Below are 10,809 nucleotides of genomic sequence, written 5' to 3' on the forward strand. Positions count from 1 at the left end.
CCTAACCTCAAAATTAATTAAAGCTTAACCCTGATTTCCCAAACCCTTAGTATCTTTAGGCCAAGAGAGAGAGAGTAGTAGACCTAGGGTTGGGGCATGCCCTAAGGAACTTTTAGAGAGAGAAAGTTAAAGAGAGAAAATATGAGAGGAGAAAGAGAGTTTATGGGAGAGAGAGAGAGATGTGTAAAGAGGAGGAAAGCACCCCTATTTATAGTGAAATTTAGATCTAAGGTTTCTTCATCGTTTCCCATAGTTTACCTCTTTCTTGAGATTGAATATGGACCATTGATTAAGGTGACTTGTGGGGTGAGAGATCTGAGCCATCCATTCCATAGATGGGCCATCAACATTATAGAAAGTACATAAACCATTATCCCCCTTTCCTCAAACCATTTTCCCATCAATATATTTAAATAAAATATATCCATTAAAGATATCATGCATTCCATAAAATTGCATTATCCATCTCATATATTCCATAAAAATATCTTAACAAATATCAAGTTAATATTTACTTTCTTAAATAGATAAAATATGGTCAATATTTACTATATTACAAATGAACCAAATGGCATAAGATACACTTTCCATATTTAAATAACTTGAACACAAAGCTATCAAAAGGAATCCAAAGGGGTGGGGCGTGCCACCCCCATGTGGCACATGTGGACCCCACCCACATGCCACGTGGTGGGCCCATGTGCAGTATGGGCCCCCATGAAATTTTATAAATATTTTTTTAAAATTAAATAAAAAAATTTAATATATATTTGAATTTTTATAACTTTATAAAATCAATAACTGTATTTTTATAAGTTCAAAAATCATAAATTAAATATTGAGATATTCATAAAAATTCAAATAATAAAACTAAAATCATTTCAATAATAACATAAACACAATTAAATTAATATATTAGGAAAATGATCCATATGGTTTTAGGAATTCAATCTGTAATTATGGCGTACTCCACCTTCAACTGTGGACTACATACCAAACTTGCTTTGTCAAACCGACCTAGTGTTTCTCATGACCCACAGTCCAAGCAGGGGCTCATTAGCGGGTCGTCAAAGTCTGTTCGATGAGTCAAGAGGTTGCAATCCCAGTTTGTGGATTACAGGTCCTCTCCTAAAGACGAGTCAAGGTCATTACGACCTAATGTGACCACAGCTCTATGGTGCATAGAGGTATCTTTCGCACATGCATACGTTTCACCCAAATGTGGATAACTGGCTTTCCCAAACAATCTATCGATATGCATGTCGTGCGATGGAATATGGATGAGGTTTTAACCCCTGCCTCAGTAGGCCTACTATCACACACAAAGGTCACATAGTCCATTGGCTCACTCATCCTGGCATAAGCTCCGACCTCATCAAGGGCTAACCCAAAACCCTTCTCGGTTTATTTTTTATGCCCAGGTACCTTGGGTTTTCCAACCGATTGACCTAGATCGTCAAGCACAGCCTGGTATCTGCAAACATCATTTGCTTAGTATGGTTCCTAAAGGACCACACTTTCACTAAGTTTATGTTCTACTATAATAAATATTTTTTATTACACACTCATAAGGCCTTTAAAGGTCACATAAACCTAACATAGAGTACTACATTTTCCAACCATTCTGGGATTGTCCCAATGGCCTTTCAGTCCAACTTTTTGTACTTTTTCTCAAATATGTCTTAGGGCTTGTGTTTTACCCATGCAATGCGCATATATAAGTCCTTGTCATATAGAATACCTTTTTTCTTCGATTTCCATATGATCCAGTTCTTCCCCATTTAGAGAAATCATCCTGCTTTAGGCACTAGAATCCCGTCTCTTTGATTTATACACACAAGAGGAAAAAAATGGTCTAGATGGATCTCACCAGTGGCTTAGGTCTCACTAGAAAGTTGGTTCTCACTAGTAGCGTAGGTCGGACCAGCGGCTTGGGTCTCACGCATCATCAGTCCACACCCCACACTAATGGTGGCTCTAGCCAACAATGGAACTAGCGGACATTGGCTCTAATCAACTATTATTATCACTAGCTAATGATAGTTTTAGCTGATGCTCTCTCTCATAAGTGGTATCTCTCAAACTACAAGTTAGTAGTCTTAAGGATCCTAACATTTGGAGGTTCCTTCCTTGCTCATCTACCACAGTTAGTTTCACCTTATTGGTGATATGAAAGTGACCAACGGTGTTTGGTAACAGCTATTGTCTTAGAGTCGAGGGAATTTGGCTCTGATACTACTGTATCGAGCTCATCTATCAAGTCCTATCGCAGCAATGCTGATGCATGCCCACGGAGCATTACACATTTAGTTTACCCTTTTGTACTACGTCAACGGAAAAAGAGAACAATCCACTTCTTCTCTTTGAGTTCTTTTCTTTTAAGAACTTCCAATCTCTATTGAATATCAAATTCTCTCTCTCTCTACAAGCTATTTCCAATCTCTATTGAATATCAAATTCTCTCTCTCTCTCTCTCTAGAGGCTCTAATAGGTTTCTTTCTATGTTAGTTTCTTTATCTATTAGGTTTTTAAAAAATGAATCAGTGCTATGGATTTTTTATCCGGTTTGGCGGATTTGCAATTTGGACCAACGATTCAGAAAAATTTTTAAAAAATAAGTTGGCCCAATTCTAGTCAGTTCTCTGATAGAACCATTCAATTCTGTAGAAAAATTAACCAGAACAGGCCAAAACCGACAAGTTCAACAACTAAAAAAAAATTAAGAAAAAATGAAGCCGGTTTGCATTGGTTATCTGCCCTAACTAGACGGTTCTATCAGAGAACCAGTGCAAGCTAGGAATAGTAGATTCATGAGGCGAACCGGCCAATTCCCTATATTTTACAGGGTTCAAATCGGACTGAGAGCCAAGTAATCAGTCAGCGCTCAAATGGTGGCAATGAGCCCAGTGACCCGACCCGATCCTAAAAATCTAGGGCCTAGATCTGAATGCCAAGCTGAGCCGAACCAAGGCCCGTTAGGGTTGGCCTGGACCAACACTTATTTCTTAAATATCTTTGTTTGTTTCTCATTAATGTTATTTAGCCCGACCCGGTTTCCAGGACCGGACTGGGCCTAGGACGGTCCTCATGGTAACAGGGACAAGCTAGTGCTAGAGTTGGCCCGGCCCAGGCCCAAACCTAGCCTAATGCCAGCTCTAACTTTTATATGCTTCCCAATGGCCAAGTTTCCCCCTAATAACCCGACACTTGTGGCGGTACTAACAAGTATGTCCCCACTCTAGTAGGGTCCCAACGTTGGGGTCCTCCTCCTTGTGGGATGGATACCAAAACAAATTGATAAATAGAGCATATTGTGTTAACCATGCAAAATATCTTCTCGTGTAACTGAACGAACAAAGGAATGCACCAAATGAATGGGCCTAAAGATAACATGACCTACACCATACTCGAAAAGGGACTGAGCATGTTTAGCATAATTAGTAGCCATTTGCCAATGATATAATTCATTGATATAATACAATATAAGGTGTCAACCTTATACTGTATGAGTAAGATGCCCATAAAAAACCCACTAGAGAAGGTTTTATTTAGCTGAAAAACTCTCAAATTGATCATCTCGACTTCGTGATTCATAGACATAAAAAAAAATGGATTTTTAGTCTTAAAAATAGTTCATTTTGTTAACACATTATTTAGATCGTCAATTTTAAGATTTTTTAGGTATTTATAGATCTACTTGATCGTCACCATTTCTAAAACTTCAAATTTTATAATTAGGGTCAAAAATAGATTTCCATATCATTGCAAGGCTTTGTTGCGCTAAAATTTTATTTTCGGTATAGTTTTGAGGAGCACCTTACTTCAACACTATAAGGTTGACACCTTATACAAACCTCACCCTTCATTGAAACCAGATATTTGAAAGAAATACATTATAGTCAATCTTCAACTTGGGGTGCCACACTTGTGTCCCAATTCATACGACACTTAATTGCTTGATGATGCTAACCAACAATGCAAGGACAATTGCTAGGGCCCATGTTTTGCATCTGCTGTGCAGCTTCTTACTTTTGACATAATAGAGTCTGAAAAGATGCAAATTTACATCTAGATCCGATGAAGGTGGGCTAAATGACAATAAATCCTCATGAAGGTGGGCTAAATGACAATAAATCCTCATGATGGCCCATTAATTAGTGTCCTCAGTATTTACTTGGATGGAAATTTGAATTTACTATTTTTAGATGATGACTTATAAAGTTGTCCAAATGATAGAAGGTTTATTACATGTTGTGCTTTATTATTGGGGGGATTTATCATCATCATCATTCCCGCGATTCTTTATCAACTTAAAGCAAGAAATTATAGCTATATTTTATTTTCTAAGAAAATATAGGAACTTTTTTTTGTAAGAAAAAATTTATATAAGGTGGCAACTTTAAAATGTAGAATTAAAGATGTACCTCAAAAATCCATCGGATGAAAAACTCTTTAATTGATCATATCAACATTGAGATGTATAAATATGAAAAAAAAAAATTTTGAGTCTTAGAAATAGTGCATCTTGCAAGATTTTCATATGATTATAGATCTACTTGATTTTAACAATTTTTTAAATTTAAAATTTTATAATTAGAGATAAAAATAGATTTTAAGATAATCCTAAGCATTTTTTACACCAATATTACATGTTATGATAAAATTTGGAAGTGCCCCTTAATTTAGATTGTTTAAAGTTGCAACCTTATAGAAACCACACCTTTTTTCTAATGGTAAATAACAAAATATAGATCGTTGAGTTCCACTCAAGGGATTCATAGTAATAGTAGGGAAATGTTTCTATACTTCCTCTACAATATAAAACTTATATGCTTCCCCCCTATCCAGCAGTCCAATTTAGATCAAGTGAGCCATTAACCATTTGATCTAGATCTAAAGCCTCATAGTGTTTTATTTTTTACTTTTTTATACAAATTATCTGAATATGAAATTTGGTACATGCCATCATCTTATTGGAGTGCATTTAAAAAAATATTAAAACAAATTTTTGATAAAATATAATGATCAAAATACCCATTGAATTTTTCATGGGTATTTTGCTTATTTTATTTTATTGAGAATATTTGTTTTATATTTTTTACCTGTGCGACTTTAAGAGAGGGTTGGACAACTAAACTTTGATGTCAAATTAATTTGTAAAAAACATAAAAAATAAAACAGTGCAAAGATGTGACATCGTGATTGGAGCCATCTTAGTCGTCCATTCAAAATCGATAGTTGGATAAGGAGAAACATATAGGTTTTATGTTATAGGAGAAGCATAAAAAGCTTCATCCAAATAGTAATGTTGTGAGATATTCAAGAAAAATTCAGATGTCGTGCTATCTTGTCGCCAACATAGGAAACTTAATTGTAGGTAAATCACAATAATATGAGAGGCAAATCTTACAATAATACAGTTAAATAGCAACTATTATGACCATGGAAGTACCAAGAATAAAAATTTTCAATTGAGGGGGATATGTCCAACATGTTTTCAATGCTGCCCATTGAGTTTGAGGGGAATAATTGGGCTGAACTGAAACAGTATACGAGACGATGTATGTGTCTTTTTCAATTTTTAGAAAAATTATGGATACCTCTCGATTTGTATTTTTTTAGAAATCGTCTCCGGACACTTTTGATATCATACTATTAGCATCAATATTATTTTTCTTTATACCCACCAAGTAAAAAAATTAATTTTTGGAACATAAAAAATGTGACCAGCTTTGTCCAAGTTGTGAAGGTCGGACACAAGAATGTGTCGAACTGGCACAAGTTGAATATGGAGCTGGACTGACACAAAAAATGTATCAAACTACCTCTGTGTAAGTGTCGGGGCCTGACCAGTTTCGAGAGAGAAAGTGGAAAACATTGCGAAAGATGTGTTTTAGTCTAAAGGAAGTCAGAAGTTGTACTTGGGGTGGCTGCAAAAAAATAATAATAATAATATTGAGATTAGTAGTGCCGTATCAAAAAAAAAATATGCCGTTTGTATAGAGCTTAGGCTCTAAACAATCAATTAGAGCCTATTTTCAAATGATATCGAGAAATGTGGTTTCAATATTGAAAATATTTGTAACAGCCTTAAAATATATTTTTATATTTATTTATAAAGTTTAAAGTTTCAAAAATAGTGTAGATCGACATATCTATGAAAACTTGAAAATCTTAAAAATTAACGGTCCAAAAATGAGTTACAAAATACACTATTTCCAAAACTTGAATCCATTTTTTTCTTGTGTCCATGCTTCTTGATGTCAAGATGATCGACTTGAAGATATTTGAACATCAAAACAACCTCTTTTAGTGAAATTTTTTAGATAGGCTCAAATTTGATTGATTAGAACATCGGCTTTATATAAACTTTTTCCAAAAAAAAAATGATAAAAAATGGGGAGATGCTTAGAAAGTACAAATGGGGGTATCTAAAATTTTCCCTTTAATTTGGCTTTCTACCATTAGGTGAGACCTCTTACATCTACACCTTGTAATCTCTAACATGTTTCAAGAATGAAATTAACACGCTCCTCAAACATAACAATTGTTGTCTGGATTTTTACATGAATCCTCGAGGGTAAGAGTCCTGGTAATCCATCTTTTAGAGAGATAAAATATTTTTTTTTGTGAGATTACTTTTTTACTAATAAAGATTTTGTATTTGCTTTTACCCTCAAATGGTCATATCCTCATTTTATGCTACGAAGAATCGATATGGTGGTCACCATTTGGGTGGTGCTGTGATGGAGATGAGCCATAGGTCCGTCATCACTAAGAACACAGGTTCTTAACCACTCAAAGCGGAACTTATCTACTCACACAATACAATACAATTGGGCGATTGAGATGTCAAGATTTGCACAACAGCAACTAGAGGGGTGCAACAAAACGCTTCCTTCTACCGCAAATATTCGGTACAACCTAGTAAAAACTATAGGAATGCACACGTTTTTGCTTATAGAGATACAGAATAGAGGGTACAATGGATCATCATACATTTTCGCTGTGTGGACCGATTAATGGGGATTCAATGGGTCCAATAATATGCTTTTCTGAAAAAAGCAAAGCCACCCAACATAGATACTTCTTTTAAGGCTTTCAACCAACGGTACTAGTATTTCTTGTATTATTGAAATAGGTTGGCATCCATTTGCTCTCTCTTTCTCTCACTCTTTCTCTCTCATTTTGTGTCTAAATTCTCCAAAATTAAGGGTGGTAATGGACTGGATGTAGGGGACCTGAACCCGACCCTAGACCTTCCAGGTATACCGACACGGGTCTGGGTATGGATCCACTATTTGGACCCCGCAGCTCAGGTTGGGTCTAAAATTTGGATCCGAATATTATTTGGGTTCGGTCGGCCGGGTCCGGTTAGACCCAATTCGTTCCCGTAAACTGTTGGAGATAATATACTTTAAGCCCTATTCGTTTGAATGTATTAAAAATTGTATACAATAAAACCTCGTAGTCATCTTTAGCTATTAAACGACAATTCAGACGGCTTGAAATCTAATGGCGGATGATTGTGACATTGTTGTCAACAATGTAGGTATTTGATGGTAAAAAAAAAAACCTCATAGTGAAGGTGGTAATGGACCCCACCAAACCCGGGACCCAACCGGATATATCTTGGACTTAACGAGTACAGGTATGGGTCCAATTTTTGGGCTCAATGGGTCAGATCAGGTCCAAAACCTAGATGGTGGATCCCCGAATATTATTCAGGTCAAGGTCCGGGTATCGAGCCCGACATGTACCCGACCCGTTGCCACCCCCAACTGGATGGCCAAGCATGACCTAAGGGTAGAAGCGGGGCAGGCCTAGGCCAAGGCCGGCCCAGTTGGGCCTAACCCCATCCCTCTTTTATTTTTATTATTGCCTAACCCTGTCCCTCTTTTTATTTTTATTATTATTATTATTATTGCAGTTTTATTTGGCCTAGCCTCGATAGGGTTAGGGCCGTGCATGGGCCAAGGTCTTTTTGATCAGGCCAGAGCCGGGCCTGGGCTGGCCTATTGCCACCCATATCCAGTGATGGTTATTTGAAAGTTGATATCCTCTTGGCGCTTCTCATGATGTTTCTAACTTTGCTTAATGTGAGATATTATTGTTTAAGGATTGATTAGGAAATGGGCAACGGAGATATTATGCTATATGCATGTCTCATTGGACGTCATCATTTGAATCAGTCACCACATTCTTACAAAACAAACAAAACAAGCCCCAAACGTTATTTTTATTTTTACATTACTTCCCTTTCCATTCTTGTTTCTCTCTCTGCAAGCACACATTCTTTCTCTTCCTCACAGAATGGTGGAGTATACACTCTCACTCTAGTTTCACAAGCAGGTGAGAAATCTCAGCACATCCTTTACCCTCTCTCTCTCTCTCTCTATCTCTGTCTCTCTCCTTGCTTAAGGCAGACCTAACACATGGTTTGCAGGTGGGGCATTAATGAAGCATTGGCCAAACCCTTTTCTCCCTCCTTTTTTCTCTCTCCTCGCCCAATAGCTCACCCTTTTTTTCCTCCAGGCTTTCACACTTACTTTCTAAACTGATAAAGCTTACCTTTATAGCATCTCTCTCTCCAACTCTTTGCACAAACAGGGGAAGATGAGGGAGAAGAAGCAATGTTTGTATCTCCTTCTACTCATGCTTCTTGGCCTTGTCACCGAGGCATCACAGGTTAGTTCTTGGGGTTTCTTCTCTTTATTCTTTCTTTTTCTTTCTCTTGTCTTGGTTCAAAGTGGGTCATTGGGCTGCCTTTAGTTGCTTCTTTCTTGTTTTGTGTTTATCATCTGAGTAGTGGTTTTGAAGTGGGCTTTATTCTCTTCTCTGTCTTTGACATGGCATAGTTCAATGGTTATTTGGAAGGATTAATGGTGTTGGAGTGTTGGGTTTCTTTGTTTACACACACACCCACACAGACACACACACTCTCTCTCTCTCTCTCTCTCTCTCTCTCTCTCTGTGCAACTGCAATTACTAGGTTTTAAGTTGAATGCAGTTTGAGGTTGTGAAAGAGTAATCTTTTGGCTTTGTTATTGGGGTTTATTTTGACATTTTCAGTTTTCTCTTGCCTTTTCTCTCATGCAAGTTTGGTGTACTAGGTTTTCTAATTGATTGCAGCTGTGATCTGTGAGGGTTTTCTCAGCTGTCCTTATTAGGTCTTCTTGGCTGAATTAGGCTCTCTATTTCTTTTCCATCCAAGTTTTGGTGTGCTAGGTTTTCTCTTCTTGAATGTTTCTGCTCTCTCTCTAGAGTTTGGTTTGCTATCCTTGAATGCATCTGTTGTTTGTGAAGGGCTTGCTTCTTTGTTTTTTTATTTAGGCTTTTTCTAGTGATCTTTTCGCTCTCTCTCATGCCTGTTTGTTTGTGTCTCCAAATGGAGCTGTAATTTGTGAAAAAACTATTTGCTTTTCTATTAAGATTGGTTAAGAATGATGAATTGGTTCATTGCAGGTAGGTGGCTTAGAAGAAGAGGTTAAGAGAGAAAATGTCAGCATGGTACCACTGGGTGGTGAAAATGATATGAGATTTGGAATGATAATGGAGGAGAAGAGGAGGAAGCTCGGTGGGTTTCATATCTGTGCCCTCTGTACATGTTGTGGGGGTCCCAAGGGCCTCTGCCTTCCCTCCCCTTGCTGCTATGCCATCAACTGCAACATCCCTAACAGGCCCTTTGGATTTTGCTCCTTCACTCCAAAAACCTGCAATTGCTTTGGATGCCATCTCTAGTGAGTGACAAAAACAAGAGAGAGAATACAAAAACCCCCAAATTTTCATTTATCTTTCTTTTCTCTCTCTACAAGTTAGAAAACCCTAAGAATTTTGAATGGGTTTATTTTCTATCTCTGTCATCCTGAAAAAGAGAAAAAATGGGAAGACCCCATATTCTCTCTCTCTCTCCTGTTGGATTTTTGGGGATTTTCGCTTTTGTGGGGGACTTCGTATAGGAGGGGTTGTAGATGGGTTTGGGGATATTTGTAGGGTGCTGGTGTTTTAATTATGTATGTGGTGAGATTTATTGGTATTTGTTGTTATTTAGTGAATGGTGTCGGCCCCTCAAATGAGGGCAGGCCAGCCAGGCTGTGCATCGTTTTCTTGTTGGCTGACGGTTGGGTTGGGGTATTTAAAGCATTTGTGAGGTGTGTTTCGAATTATAGTGTTGTTTCTTCTAATATTAATTATTTTGTTCCTCTCAGCACATCCTACCCATTCAATTTGATCTCTCTCTCACCACTTCCCACCCACTTAATGTAATCTCTCTCTCCCCATCCCCACCTACTTAGTAATCTCTCTCCTCTGTCTCTCTCTCTGTCGTTCTCTCTCTGTCGTGATAACTTGCAACTTTCATTAATTATATAAACTTGGGTGTGATTTGTATAAGGCTGCGGCCCTAAACAATCGAAGTAAGGCGCACCTTCAAATAGGGTTGAAAGATGTCTTAGTAGAGGATATATATGTCATGGCCTCAAATTTTATTTTCATACATAACTATAAAATTTAAAGCTTCAAAAAAAGCATAGATCCAGCTGATCTATGAACATAAAACCTAGAAACTTGATGGCCTCGATAACTTTAAACCCGTTTTTTTTTATGAGAAATTTTGGTCATTGAAACAACCTCTAGAGAATTTTTAAGGTGCGCCTCAATTTAATTGTTTAGGGCCACAACCTTATATAAAAATTTTCCTATAAACTTTACTGCTTCACATTTTCAGTGGAAGATCTGAATGTTAATCCTCGGTCTACAAAAACCACCCAAAAAATCAGAACCTATCTGTTTTTCTATAGAAAGTGTGTG

At 37.2% G+C, this 10,809-nt stretch overlaps 1 protein-coding gene across 3 annotated transcripts; it reads left to right on the plus strand.

Annotated features, from left to right (window-relative positions):
* The first annotated feature begins 8,273 nt into the window (after nt 1-8,273).
* On the plus strand, nt 8,274-10,207 carry LOC18438210 (ubiquitin carboxyl-terminal hydrolase). Of its 3 annotated transcripts, none has more exons than XM_088869777.1 (3): nt 8,274-8,352; nt 8,447-8,688; nt 9,466-10,207. In XM_088869777.1, the coding sequence occupies exons 2-3, from the start codon at nt 8,617-8,619 to the stop codon at nt 9,739-9,741; spliced, it is 348 nt and encodes a 115-aa protein (XP_088725903.1). In that variant the 5' UTR covers nt 8,274-8,352; nt 8,447-8,616; the 3' UTR covers nt 9,742-10,207. The 3 variants fall into 3 exon arrangements, with proteins under 3 accessions (XP_088725903.1, XP_006848462.1, XP_088725904.1); XM_006848399.4 differs by having other exon boundaries at nt 8,580-8,688; XM_088869778.1 differs by having other exon boundaries at nt 8,611-8,688.
* Nucleotides 10,208-10,809: the final 602 nt, after the last annotated feature.

The sequence above is a fragment of the Amborella trichopoda genome, chromosome 6 (genome assembly GCF_054954075.1).
Source record: "Amborella trichopoda isolate Santa Cruz 75 chromosome 6, AtrichopodaSantaCruz75HAP2 v2.0, whole genome shotgun sequence".
Classification (NCBI taxonomy): domain Eukaryota; kingdom Viridiplantae; phylum Streptophyta; class Magnoliopsida; order Amborellales; family Amborellaceae; genus Amborella; species Amborella trichopoda.